The following is a 15,116-nucleotide window of genomic DNA, read 5'->3' as shown; positions in this document are numbered from 1 at the left end:
CCAATAAAGTCGAGGAGAAATGGGCTAAAGTGGAAATGAGCTCCATAAATCATAAATGCTGTGAAAAGTTTTGTTGGACTGATTTTCCTTTTTGGTTTATACTCGAGACATGTCGTTTCGAAACCAACAGAATCAGACGTAGCATACAGTTCATTGCTGTTGATGCATTATTCTTACCTCTTGAACATATTCACATTGTCGACCTACAAAGTTATTTACGAATTTATTTATTATGACCCATTCACGCAATAGCTATATTTATACTGAGATTGACTTCTAGTTTTTGTTTTCAACTATCACATATAAACCTCTGGAAAAAATGTAACCCCACTGAAAACCTCCTGGTTATTCCACCACATATTGATTCATGAACTCTTCCTGAGTTAAAACATCAGTATTGTTGTTTCTAAATGAATATGAACTTGTTTTCTTTGCATCACTTGAGGTCTGAAAGCACTGCGTCTTTTTTTGATCACTTCTAATGTTCTGCACATAAAAGTAAATTTTTGCATGGAATTTCTCAGGCATGTGGTCAGTAGTTCATAGGATAAAAGTACAAAGTTCATTTTACTCAAACATATACCTATAAAAAGTAAAATCAGAGAAACTGATCATTTTAAGCTGTATATTCGAATACAAATAGACGTTATTTAGCCAAAAATACTCCAACACAATGTAGGATTACAACGAAGGAGGCGTGTAAACAGAGGCAAATTCATAATGGGAATATATTGCATTCCAAATAAAAGCATCCTACATAGAAACGAACAGGTGGAGACGGCAAACGCCGCCCACATGCACAAACTGTTTCTGTAGGTTCGTGTGATTTATAGGCATCTTTAGGAGGCACTCTGTCTTTGTAAATAAAACACGGTGCGGAAAATCAAAAAGAGGCTAACTTGATTGCTTTGGCTGCTTTTATTCCTAGAACTCGTTACAAAGAGCTCTCTTTTCACAATCATTTCATGCCCGGAGGAAGGAGACACTTCCATGAATGCATTTGCACTTATTAAAAAGATTCGGCTGCCAGTTTTTTTTTTTTTTTTTTGTCTGATTTGCTCTCTGTTTATTTACTTTGCCTAATAAAAGCTCGGTTTGATTAAAACAAATCAAACCTTTGCTGATTTTATTTCTGTAATATATTTAAAAGTGATTTATTTAATGGATTTATTTTATATTCAGTAATTGCCTGAAGAAATAGTTCAAGTCTGTGCAGATGTGGAGGAACTTGTTGTCAACTCTAGTAGAGATGTGTACAAAGCCAACAAGATTTTTGTTGTTGTTTTTTTTATTGCAGAGCATCATTTCACATAAAAAATGCTTTTTAAAAATCAACTTAACAGTGAAAAGAAATGCCATAATTGTTCTTACAGCTCCCTTTTCCTAATTTGATTGCACTTAGTCTTCCTCTATTCTATCACATTTCTCAAGGCTGGAAAAGAGAGGGAGTGGGATCTTTGACCGCACCCCTTTCCACTTTCTCTCTGTATCACGAAGGAATTTGTAGTTTACAGGAGCACACAGCATTTTTTTTCTTCTTAAATCTTGTTTTTCCAAGACTTCATACAATTCCCAGTGCTTCTGGAGGAACTGATTCCCAGATGCTCCGTCGTAACAGCTGTTGGCACGAGGAGCTTTCCCGCATATCATTTGTTTCATCCCAAACCTACCTGGAGTAAAAAACATAAATCGTAGTCCAAGTTCACGAAACACTCTGACCCTAAATATGAGTCAAATATGAGTTGAATATGAGTTGAATAAAATACTTCAGTCGCTCCTATTTTGTTGGAATTTCATGAGGCAGCTGATTTGTGTGGAACTTAAGTTGAAAACTTTTTTTAAAGAAATATTTTTCCCCATTCTATAAACGTATCTAAATAAAATATAAATTTTTCTGTGAGATTTTCATTCAAATTTCTTAGCTACTTTGGTTTACTTTTAACCCCTCAATGCCTGAAAAGTAACCAAATTCCTCTGTGCCTGTGCATGCCATGAAACCTTTTCTCTAATTAATTTACTTTAATAGTGATTTATTATCGGGAATGCCATTTAACGAGAATAAGCTATATTGTTTTCTTTCAAATATCTGGGAAATTAGTTTTAACCTCAAACATTCATTGTTTTTGGAATGCACAATTTCACAACCAGGCAGAACATGCATGCACTTGTGTAAGAAACCACAGATATGATGAAGGGCAATCTGACACTGGGAGGTTGCACCTGCAGCCTGGGAGCCCGAAACACACAGTTATCATTATGTGGTCGCTCACAATAACACTATAAGCTCAAGTTTAAGCATGTGAACGTTTTGACAGCTTCGTGAGTCAGCTTTGCGAAAATATTCAAACCCCTCAAACATTTTTGCCATGTGACAATCATGAATTCCCGTGTATTTCATTGGGATTTTATGTGAATAAACAACACAAAGCAGTGAATTGTGTAGTGGAATTTTAAAGGATGCATGTATTTTAATTCCTTTTGGTCAATATTTTTTCACTTTTTCATCCTGGCTAAATTGCCTGGTTGGATGGAGAGTGTCTAAATATGTAAACATATTTTCAGTATTGCAGCAGATTATCAATTAGAATTTGGTCTGGACTTTGACTATGCCATTTTAAACATTGAAGAGCTTTGATCTAGGACCTCCCTGGTTGCTGGTCATTTTGAATGAAAAGAAGGGTTAATCACCAAGTCTTTGGTAAATGTGTTGACATACCAAGGAGACGATTCTATGCACATTCGTCTGTATTCTCGGGGTTGTTGAGACGTTGAAAGATGATCTTTGGTCCAGATTCAAGAATTTCCCAGGTAAATGGTAATCTTTCAGGATTGCCATTGATTTTTTTTCTCCATTCATCTTCCCATCTACTCTGATCAGATTCCCTGCAAATGTCGCCACAGCTGAAGCGGCCACCAACTTTTTTTTCTTTTTCTTTTTTTTTTCTTTTCCCCTTATGTGGCTTACTGCAAACTAACAGACCTCCTTATGGCTTTCTTACTGCAATGCCTTTCTTCACTCTTCTATAAAAGCAAACATTTTTTTGAGTGTATGATTTATAGTTAATTAGGTTGTTGTTATTATTAGCTATATGTCCGTTTCGTCCAAGCACAATAAGTTCTGGTCTGCTCAATATTTACCTTAGACGTCTCCTCATTATCCACATGTGCTGACCCCTGAGTCGACGCAGTATCCTGGCAACCAGAATGATCTCAAGTATTTGACTAATAACAATTCAATATACAAGGTGGCGGTGCTCGAGCTAATTGTATCATTTGGTCAAAGTGGCAGCTACAAGTACGGAGTAATTTCTGTTATTGCTTCTTGTTCCAGAGTACATCATAACTTATGCGCAGGACCGACTTCAATATAAACAATATATTCTATAAAAAAAAGACCTGTTGCACAGTAATGAGGTTTTTTTTCCAGTTATGTTGTAGCACTGTGAGCCAAATAAACCCTCTGACTGAAGAAGTAAAGAAAACCCATTCATTTTTTTTGTGTTACTTACGATTTTCCTAATGCCACAAGAGCTGTTTAGCCTCTGTTTAACCCGACTTCTCTGCCACCTCACTAATTCTCCTAATCTACTTCATGGCCGCCTGTCTTTTCGTATCTTTGCTCTCCTCCTCTTTCCCAGCAATCCTTACCTTCTGATAGCGGGATATGATGAACTCGAAGTATGAGGGAGATTGAACTTGAGGTTACACAATCCTTTCAGCTGGTTTTTGTATCTGCCTCTCACGAGTGATATGTTCTGCACGTACATCAACCGGATTAGGGTGCCACGGCTTCGAGAAACGGCTGAAGCAGTGCATCCATCCGTGCGCTCGAACCCCATTGCATTACGGTGCGCATTAATCCCCTTGTCAAATCGCAGTTCATCTAAATATGCGCACGTCCACTCCATGTGCCCGTTAGGTTTTCCACAGAGGACTTTCCGTTTAGTTAAGTGTTTGTGCAGGGTTAGGGTACAAATAAATTATTCATTTATTTCATATAATTTCCCATCCATCGTTTTTTTTTTATTCCATGGGTCAACTTCTTTTAGGCGTACAGGAGGAACAGCGCCACCTACAGCTGATGGTCACAGAACTAGGAATGTCTGAAAACTAAAAATAAAGAAAATTGACCTATTTTTGTGTCTGTTTGCTAGTGGATAGGTTTGTAGAAATTTCAACATTAAAAGGGAAAATTAAACCCAGTTTCAGTCTCTACTCTTGTATTTTTGACTGCTTAAAAACCCATATGCTGTTTGACAAGCCAAAAAAAGTAAAAAAAACTAGTTACTTAATTAACTCATTTTGTTTCTCATGACTGTTTTCCAATGAGAATATGGAATCACCAAAACTTTCCCAAACTGTCAACAACAACACATCTTACATTAGAATATCAAACTATGCAGCTGGAGCTGTAGCAGGGTGTTTTTTTTGTTTTGTTTTTTTTTTAATCTGAGAGGAGAAATGCTAAGAGTTAAAAGACCCAACAAATATTGTAACTAGAAGCTTTATCCCAGTAAGTGAGCCTCTGTGTTGATTTAATTGGCTCACCGAGCATAAGATAGATTTATGGCCCCGCATGCAGAAAAGTCTGTTTGCCCAGGGACTTCTTTGAGTAATGATTTATTTGAGGAAAATGAAATTCAAATAGGGTAGCTAGGGGAGGACGGGCGAGGGATTTTTGTTTCCTTTCTAAGCAGAGTGCACTGTCTGCTGGATGCGGATTTTATAAATCTCATGTGGCATGGTTATGAGTTGGAGCCTCTGTGTGTGTTATGATTTTTGAGTTGGAAGACCTTTGTTTTCTCGCTGCATTTGCTCGGATGTGGCTCGTATTATATTGTTAGCTTTGGTAGTTTTCTTCCAGAGGGGGCACAGTGCCCTCTGGACCTCCTGGATGAGCGATTTTGTTTTTGTTTGTCTCTTTGTTCCACATATCTGACCACCATATTCTATAGGAGCTGCACATACTGTGTTTTTTTTTTTGTTTTGTTTTGTTTTTTTCTTCTTCTCTGGAGCAGCTGTTTCTCCTGCAGCTTTGTGTCTCTGCAGACTTTCAGTTCTACAGTTAGGAGCAGGAAAAGAAAGAGGAGGCGGTGGGGGAAGAGAGAGGGCTGTGGTGGAAAGATGCGCAGAGTTTTGGGGGTAGGGAGAGGTCAGGAGATGGATTGTGAGAAAAGTCAAGGATTTCTTATCTGCTGGGATTGACAGTGTTTTTATTTTCAGGGTTTGAAGGGGGTTTATGAATTAAAACAGCTTCATTTATAGGAAATCCTCAAAATGTAAGGACTTTGTTTAACTTTAATTGTGGCCTTTTAAAATTGAGAAGACAAGAGAACACACCATCTCAAATGAGAGATGGGCATTGGTGTTTAGGAGATGGGTACGCTTTATCTAATTAAAACTTTTCTGGCCGACTCCCAAGGTTCATGGAGAGGGCCAAAGATTTGTTAAGTTGAAGACTTCATCAGTGCTCAAAGTGCTAAGAAACAACATTATTAGTAGACCAAAGCAACTATTCAGGTTAGTCACCTAAACCTGTCTACATCACCAGTCCGCTCCATCTTGAAGGTCTCTATGGCAACCATTTATTCCTTCATTTTCATGATTAATTACTGATGCGTACGTTGGCACATATATTTTGTCAATTAACTCTGGTGTGTTCACAATTGGTCCAAATTTCAATTTAATGTAATTTAAGGCTTGCAGCATTCACTCCTCCTGGATGAACTTTTTTTTTTCTCCTGCAGTTTTTCCGCTCACACTTTCTACAAATAGACACAACTATAAGATTAAACACAGAGATTCCTTTGACAATCGGCTGTGTGTTTTTGGACTCGGACGAACTATTGACAAATGAACGAGGCGCGCACCAAAGACTCACTGAAACGGCACGGTGATGCGTTTTCCAGTTGAACTTGTGGACACAATCACTCATCCAGATTCAGGTTCGTCTCTCAGTCAGGACGATAGAACTGTCAGAAACAGCCCCTCGGTGCTCTTGTAAAGCCATTAGCTATAAAAATGCTGTCACAACCTTCAGTCTGACAACTCCTCGCTGAACTCAGCTGTGCAGCTTAAGTTTGGATTTTAGGGCTTTACGAAAACAAAGTTTGACTTTACGGTATTTGGAATAAATTTGGCAGCTCATCATTTTTGCAGTGTGTGGACGTGTGTCCTCCGTGTTGATTGGGGCATTCCTACTGACTCAGAATGTGTATTCACTTGTACTGTGCTTTGCAAAAGTATTCAGCCCCCTTGAAAAGGAAGGTTCCCAACTGAATTCCCCTCTCTGAATCGGTATTCCATAGATCAGTCCTTCTTTGGATGTAGGGCTGCTGGGCTTGGTGAAGGTTTTCCCTGGGCTGATGCTACAGCGACAGTGATGTGGGTTCGTGTGTATGGTGTTGCCTCGGCAAAACAAAACATTTTAAACTCATGGTTTTGTTTCAACGGTAGATTTTGCCTTGGCAAAAGCCAAATTATCGGAGGGATTATTACATATATGCATACGCTACATTACATATAGACCACAGTTGATGTCCTTAAGGCAAAGCAACATCAACTTTAAGCCTTCTTTGTGCTTTTATGCTATTTACAACATGGAAGCATAATGAAGGTCGATCAAGCCTGACTCAAAAAATAATGGGAAAAGGGGGGGAAATTCACAGCTTGAGAAGGGATTACTGCTGCATCATCACATTTACATGTTTATTCCAGTCATTCCTGTGTTCTTTGGAAATGTCTTTTTTGCTACCTATGATCTGGCATTGGTTTGCTGAGGCAGTTCAGCTGTGGGGACATTTCATTGATAGTTTATCAATTCTGGCTGAAAGACTTCAGAAAAGCATGAGTTTTTAATATAACGAACTGACCTTTCTGACCGAAGAACCGGACTTCACATCTTTTGGAACGACGCTGGCCATCTTTTATGCAACGGTCCACCTGTATTCATGCTTCTATGGGCCTTTTTAGGAACAAGATTTCTACTGAAAACCTTCAGAAACGAATAAAAGCACTGCGTCTTTTGTCTCAACGTAATTGTGCAGAATACAACACAACTCTGTGGTTGCATGGTTTGTTGCCAGCGATTATGGTAATAAGTCTTGCTGATTGTAATAAAAAAGGAACTGTGGTTTTGCTGCTTGACATTCTAATGTTTTAAAATTACATTAAAAAAAGAGTCAAACAAATCAACGTGTTGATCTAAAAAGATCAGATTGTTCTATTGTTCCAAAGAGGAAAACTTCCTTTATCAGCCATGCAGAGAAGCTCTCCTTTATTGTATTCTGCTGCTACGCTGCGGAGTGGACAACAAAGCGCGCGCAGCTGGGTTCTTGCTTGTGGTGAATTTGCCAGTAACTTTCAACACCCACATAACATTCAAGCAATACTAATGTTGACTTAGCAGCAGAGTAGGAGGATAATTGCACCAAAACCATGTGCAGACAAATCTACGATATCGAATTTGGAAGGTGAATGAGGCATCAGAGTTGGGTAAATTAAAGTTGTCAATATGGAGAAAAAAAAAAGCTGAAAAAGTATTTTTTTTTGTTTTGTTTCTTCTGCAGGGAGTGGACAGATATTCCCTTGCCTGTCCATTACAGTGACGGTGTCATAATAGGGAATCTGTTAGTGCTCCACCACACTCACTGTCTGTGGGGTGTGATTGTGTTCCTTTTCGGACCCGTTGGACTCTGCAGAAAGGATTACTGGGGAGCTTGGCTGCAGTAGACCTTTTTTTTTTTTTTTTAAAGCCGGGGCTCAAGCTCCAGAGGACTAACAGCAAGTCAGACACTGTCAGATCCAGACTGGTGAGGCCAGGGGCGGACGCTTTGAAGTGGGCTGAGAGATTCTCATCTGTGGGGCTGGAGGGGGGGGGGATGAGATGGAGGGAGGAAAAGAAAGCAGCGAGAGGTGCAAAAGCTTGAGCTAAACAAGCAGGATTTGGAAATTGAAAAGATATGATGTGCAAAGGTATAAGATGCAGATATATAAGATGAAATAAATGTGAGTGAATGAGTCTTTCCTTTTCTAAAAGGGAACTAGCATGAAAATGCCAGGAAAAGAAACAAATGTAGCTCCTAGAATAACGACAGGATGAAAATGGATTTAATTTGTGAACATTGACCTGTAAAGTCAAAGACAGTAATGTGAAAACGTACAGAATAGCTTAGGTTTTGAACATTTGAGAATTTCCTCTCAAGCTGAAATTGAGAAATTGTATTCCTTTTAATACAAACAGTTCAACTAATACAGTTCATCCAGTCTCTCTTTATGTGCTTAGAAACCATCAGTATGACGTGCGACCACTAGCCCACACTCACAAGAACATTCTTCACTAACCATCCCAAGGTCTCACCGCCTTTAATCGTGCCTCTCTTTCCTCTCCTCTTACACTAAGTGCTGCACTATCATCAAAAATAGATCTTTAACAAACGGCCTTTCGGAGCTAATCCAAGCTTTCACATTCTACGGAAACATTTGGGCCTCACACACAATAGCAAAAGCAGATGTGTAACTTGATTGCCTTCGAAATTATGCGACGGTATCAGTCAATCAATCAACGCGCACGTGCGCACGCTCTCGCACACGGACTCGCGATGGTCTCGGCTTTTTCCTGTCTGAGGTAACTTCAGCCTCGTTTCCGCGTCCCACGAGGAGGGTCTTTTATCATGTGACGCGGTGGTGTTGGCAGCGGCGAGGGTGGGGAGGGTGGGGAGGTTGGGGGGGGGGGGGTCGTCCGACAGCTGTTTCCCATCGGCTTTCAGTCAAACGTAGACAGTCGCAGCGGAGTTCTGTGTATCAGAGGGCCAACGCGGGAGAGAGAAGCCCTCATTCGCTAATTCCAATTAGAAGGTCACTCCGAGTTGTTCTCCCGTCATGCATCTCTGACTGGCCTTATTGCCCCGCGATATATTGAAATTTGCAGCCAGAGGTGAGTGGGTTGCCACCATCTGGGAGTGATTATGCGTTTCCCCCATTGTTTCCTGTCTTTTCACCCTTGCTCGACTCGACTCGCTGTTCTGCTGCTTGCTCCGCTTTGGCTCCCCTCAGCTTGTTCGGGACATGAGCCCTCCCCTCCGCCTTGTAATTTAAAACTGGGAAATGCTCAGCAGCAGTCGCTCAAATGCACAAGCCGTCTATACATCCGAGCACGTCGCTCACCTCACCTCATCAGGTGAAGCGATCTTCTCAGACGGAACGCAAAGAAAAGGGAGGGTGTTCCCGTCCCGACAAACTCGAGGCCCCTCTGTGCGCCTCCTTTCCCGGCTGTAAGTCTCGAAAAATGACGGCGGTACGTTAAATTACGAAGCTCCAACCTGAGCTTCCTTGAAATGTGCGGAGCTGGAAGCTGCACAGTGGAGGCCTTGATGTGCCTGTTGTTTACGGTGGAGACGAGAACTGCCTGCAACCACTGAAAATAACACGCTTTTGGAATAGATGCAAGCCCGCCGCGTCTCCGGTTCAGCTCTGGCTGCTTTCTCAGCACTCAGGCTACTCATTGAGGAAAGATGATAAATTGCTGTGGTGGCTTTTAGCCTCCTGCAGTGGGAAGCGTCCGCATCCCACTATTCTCATGAGCTATATTCAAGCGCATCCTTTCATTCTCCTGTAAGGCAAACAACTGTCTGAGAGTGTCCAGACTCTCATAAGAATGAGCACCAATCAGTTGATCAGAGATTAAAATTGATCAGTTATTCCCTAAACAGCTGATTGGTTATAGCAATGTCAGATACTGACAAAATTGATATTCTTTTTGCTTCATTAAGTGCATCACAACTAAGGACACTCAGTGTTTTCGGTGGCAATGAAGATGCACCGAAAATCGCACAAATGCTAGAAACATAAACGCTTTGAGGCACAAATGGGAACTCTTTTGCTGCACATATTTGATGTATTATGTCATAGTATCTATAACTGGCATCAGCAGGTCAAGCACATGTATAAAAAAGAGATGCAAATCAGCCAAAGAATAAGCTGATATACAATGAGGACCAGGTTTATTTAGGATTCCAGGCATAAGATGAATGGAAACATTTAAATTAACATTTTTAAACAGGTAATTTGTAAATGTGTGTAGATTAAGATGGCAATCAATTATCAAGTTGCACTTTTTTTTTTCTTCAAGCAAAGTATGACGTATGAAGCTGTTCAGCATGCAAAGTCCTCATTTAGCAACATTGTTGCTAAATGGTTTTATACTTTCCATTTTTTATGCTACAACCGAGGAAACGGTACACAGCTGTGATATTGTCGATATAAAAAAAAAAAAAAAAAAAACTATTCCCATGAGGTTTGACAAAAAAAAACTGTAAAAGCCTCCTATCTGTTTATAATTGAATATATCTGTGTTTTCTGTTTTTTTTTTTTTTTTTTCCAGTTTTGCGGGACGACTTCAGGCAGAACCCCGTTGACGTCATGGTTGCCGTTGGAGAGCCTGCGGTGCTGGAGTGCCAACCCCCCCGTGGACACCCCGAGCCCACAATCTCCTGGAGGAGAGACGGCGCCAACTTGGACGACAGAGACGAACGCATCACAGTAATACACACTCCTCTGTCCATAAACATGGCCCAATTCTCTCAAAATGGTCAAAAGTTTGCTACAAAGCAGCCTTTTTTTTTTACCTCATCAAAATTCATTTTTTTAACACACAACCAAAAAGAGGAAAATGAACATCATTACACATTATGCAACTATGTTAGATTAGCCCTTTACAGAAAGAAAATAAAGTTTATTTGACATATACTTAGGAAAAATATAACGTAGTAGCAAAATACCCCAATTTAACTCAAGTACAGAACACAGAAAGCAACATAAAATTCATTTCTGGATTTGTCTGACACTGTTCGTGCACGCGCTCGCCTCAGATTTGTTTATACGGACGGCAGGAAGAGACTCAAAGCTCATGTTGGTGCAGAGTGACAGGTAGAGGCTCTCTGGGGGACGGTGATGGACAGAGCAGCTACCTCTGATTTAAGAAGAGGACCAGATCAGAGCTTGCGGGGAGGGGGAGGCTTCACAGAGGGAAATACAAAGGCTGCCTTTTGCTTTGTACTCTCCACGCGCCCGTCTCTGTCCTCCCTAATCATCTTTTTTTCTGTTTGGAAATTGGTCTTTTTCAGTGGCGCTCGCTCAAAGACATTAGCGGCTGCACGGAAACCAAAGAAGTGCACGAGAAACTCGTGGCCGCTTCCAGTGTTACCGTGAGCTTTTAGTTAATAATGGGAATTTGAAGACAGAGTTAACATGCTCAGTAATATTTAGAGTTTTGACACACGTAAGTTTTTAGCTAATGGTGTTTGAACAGATCTTTATTTGATTTGTCCAAACAATACATTTAAGCACATCAGCTTCCCAAAGTTTATTCACGATTAAAACGGTAATAAGACTTGAGAGTTACTGTTCCACGAGTTACGCCTCTGCCACAAATTGAATTGATAGAAATAGAAGATTGTGAAAAAAATAAGAAGCCTTGAGTCAAGAAATCCCTTGACTTGCTTGAATTGTTAACGCAGCTGCTATCACAGCGAACGTGGCAGAATGGAGGCAATGAGAGCGAGCAACTTTAGTGAGATAAACATTGTTTTGAGCTACGTTACTTTTTGCTTCTTGAGAAGTCCTGAGCTGCCAGTTTGAGTTAGAAAGTGTGATTTTCATTTTCCTAGAGATATTTGACATGCAGTTCTTCATAAAAGCATATTTTAGGATAATCAAACAGGAGGAAGAATGGCTGCTGAATCAAAAAAAAAAAGTCATTAACCCTGAGCTCTTTTGGTTTACTAGAGATTGACATAAAAAAAAAAAGACTAGTCAGTTGTGCTTCAATGTCAGGCTAGCCTGAAGGAGACTGACTAATAACTGAGAGGCTGCTTTTTTCATCCTTCCAGCAGCAATTTAATGGTGCATTCTCTCTGCTGTGTGGTGGGTTTAAAGCGCCCACCAAGACAGGTGCCGTTGTAGCATATAGCGCCTGCTTTTTGGACGCGGCCCCCGCAGGCGGCCTTGGCCCCCCCGTGACTCCTTGCTAACAAATGCCAAAGCTTTGCTTCGCGCCTTGCACGTTTCTAGCAGGCAAACATGAATAGTTTGATTCCAAATCGGAGTGTAGGTGGGGGAAAAGAAGCGGTCTTAAAAGCATAACAGCCTGGCTGAAGGTTTTATAATTGAAGTCGATTCCTCGGAGAAGGTTTCAGAGGACTGGATGGAAAAAGTAGATCTGGCCTTTTGTTTTGAGGTCTTAAGATCAGCGTGTTCTCCCATCTATGGTATCTGCTCAATGCTGCTGCCATATCACCTCTAACACTGGCTAGCTGCTGACTATCAGTGCAGCAGCTCTTTTTTTGTCAAAACAACATAAAGACATCTGTGGGAGTGTATTGAAAATAGCTGAAAACAGCGTGGCAGAGAGCACATATCTTTAGCCTCTTGTGGGTAAGTAAAGGGATGGTGTGTGTGCGTGTGTGTGCGTGTGTGTGTGTGTGTGCGTGCGTGCGTGCGTGTGTATAGATATGCACAAAGAAAGGGTAAAAAGTTTGGAAAGGCAAAGCAGGCTGACAGAACATCTAAGGAACATCTCTACAAAGAGCCCCTCTTCTTTGTTCCCAGGGTTCTTGTGCAGTGCTGGGCATGAATTATGTAATTTTATAAGTGGTGACCTTCTGTGGAGCTTGAAAGACGGTGTAGATTTTCTTTACGCTGTCATGCTATCAAGTGCATAAAAAATAAAGTTGTTTTTTTTCCCTCTTTCTTTCCAAAAGGAAGTTAGCCGAAGATGAGTGCGCATGCAGGTGCCGTCTTACATGAAAGCAAACACGGCGTCACAATGAGAATCGAAGCCGCCGCGGATCTTAGCCACAAATTTAATTTGCAGGCCGATTATTACACGCACGACAAATACACGCCGCATCCGCCGACGCCGCGCACGCTCCCGTGACATGCAAATACAACTGTGCAAACAAGTCGTTCTTTGCTTCTCCCTTCCAGATCCGGAGCGGCAAGCTTATGATCACCAACACCAGGAAGAGCGACGCGGGGAAGTACATCTGCGTGGCCACTAACATGGTGGGGGAGAGGGAGAGTGAGATCGCGGTACTCACTGTGCTAGGTAGTATTTACTCCTTTTGTTATTCCACTATAGCGTGTGTGTTTTTTTTTTTAACTGCTTCACTTAGTCTAACTCCCCTCACAGCTCACTTGCTTTGGTTTGCCAGGCCACTTTATATAAAACTGTTGTCACTGGGGTATAGTAATAACCGGTTAATTATGCTGATTACGCCGCCATCTCAGTCTGGCAGCGTTGGAGAGGTTTTCCCACAAAACAAGTGGCGAACGTCTGCTCCCGCTGCATCCGACGTTGCGAACCTTTCAGCGTAAGAGCTCCCCACGGAGCCGTGCTTCTGACACTCTCTACATGCTCTATTGCCTAAACACACCCTCCATACTTAGTCTCTCAACCCCATATTTTACTAACACTTTCCATCTCAGAAGAGCTCTTATCAGCGCCAAATGGTTAGATGACCTTGATGTGAGTTTGTAGATGTAGCAGCGTTAGTGGCTGTGGTGCTGCCGAGTCCCTCATGGGTGGAAAGGTAATCCCCGCAAAACGGACGCAGGGAAGCATGCGCCTGCTGAATGCACAAATGTAGCAACTGAAAAGACAAGTACACAGGCTGGTATTTGCATGAAGGGTTTTTGCTTTTTTTGTTGTTCGGATAAGGCAGTTTGGTTACTTTTCTTATTTTTTTGTGCCAAATAAGGATGAGGATGCTTGCGAAACTGCATGCAGGATTTATAGACTCCTCAAGTAATGAATAAATAATGACTAGATTTTCTTTTTAATTCATAAATCAACTCAAACATACAAAGAAAAACTCAGAGTTATCCGTAAACAAATGTCTGTCAATCAGCAATCCTGATTGTACCTGGTTTTTATGGTACGACTTGCAAAGCTTGTGCTGCATTTTTAGCTCATAATCTTTCCTCTCTATGGATCTTTTTCTGCATTGATCCAAACCAACGGGTTGCAGCATGTCTTTAAATAATGAAGGACCAGCTCTGCTTGATCAAGGTAGGTTTTTTTTTTTTTGTGAGATTTTCACCTCTGAGTAGCACCCGGGCTTGAATATTCTCACCATGTTTCCCTGTGAGCATAATTTTCTCTTTTCAGTACATCTCCTCAAAAACAAGCTTTTTTTTTTTTTTCCTGCAACAAATCTGTAACTTCAATCGACAGGTGTTCCTTTACAGGTTGGGATCTGATCTGCTCCTTTCAGTAGCTGCTGCTGGAGTTTCATACGCTAATATGAATAAACCAGACATCTGCCCTCTAAGCTGCTGCATTTGTGTGCACAGTTATACTTATACTTCTGATTGTTCACTCCTTGATAAATACCAGAATGACACCTTCATACATAAATTCATATCACTGTCCCCTGCAGAGCTGCTAAATCTCAACTATGAGACTAGAGATGAGCAGAATTAAAGGTTTTTATAACATAACTGCAGTTAAAAAAAAAAAAAAGTTGCTGCTCCTGATTCTAAAGCTTTTGGGGGAAAGTAAAAGTTACTCGATTCAGTGGAAATTACTTATTAAAAATGTCATTTAACAACCCAGTAACTATCATTAATTTTGCACTATGTGTATGAGAGTGATTTAAAAAAAAGTACCACCAAAGAGCTCCTCAAGTGAAAAGATTCATATTTAAATAATGTTTTCCAACTTGCATTATGAGCCATAAATGGGATTGGCATGGATAGCACATTTAGCACATTTCACCCTGTTAGCATAGTTTAGAATAGCCTCCCTCTTTGGTTTTCTGCTGTTTCCACTGTCGCCCACATAATGTGTGCAATCCGCATAACTGCATGTTTTCTCTTTTTCCTGATAGTTTTCTGTAAAAGGTTCCGAGTGATCCTAATAGCTCAGCTGTTTCTAAAATAATCAGATTAGCCCATCTGGCACCAAATCCCCAATCTAACACATTTACCACATCTAGATACCTAGAGTAACTTCCCTGTGACTCACTGATTTGCTACTTGTTGTGACATGTAGACATGTTTAAAAAAAAAAAAAAACACAATAAAACTACTACGTACGTGCCCTTTTTTCCTTATGT

General features: G+C 40.8%; 1 protein-coding gene across 1 annotated transcript in view; it reads left to right on the top strand.

The window, feature by feature from the left end:
• Positions 1–15,116, top strand: part of LOC106914847 (roundabout homolog 1-like) — an 84,572-nt gene that overhangs the window by 51,090 nt on the left and 18,366 nt on the right. The window contains 2 exon segments of the mRNA XM_088012491.1: positions 10,382–10,539; positions 12,985–13,105. Coding sequence (XP_087868617.1) covers positions 10,382–10,539; positions 12,985–13,105 — 279 coding nt within the window.

This window comes from Poecilia mexicana, unplaced genomic scaffold (assembly GCF_051168715.1).
Source record: "Poecilia mexicana isolate PSO_F unplaced genomic scaffold, ASM5116871v1 scaffold_14, whole genome shotgun sequence".
Classification (NCBI taxonomy): domain Eukaryota; kingdom Metazoa; phylum Chordata; class Actinopteri; order Cyprinodontiformes; family Poeciliidae; genus Poecilia; species Poecilia mexicana.
This window is presented reverse-complemented; position numbering and strand designations above follow the sequence as displayed.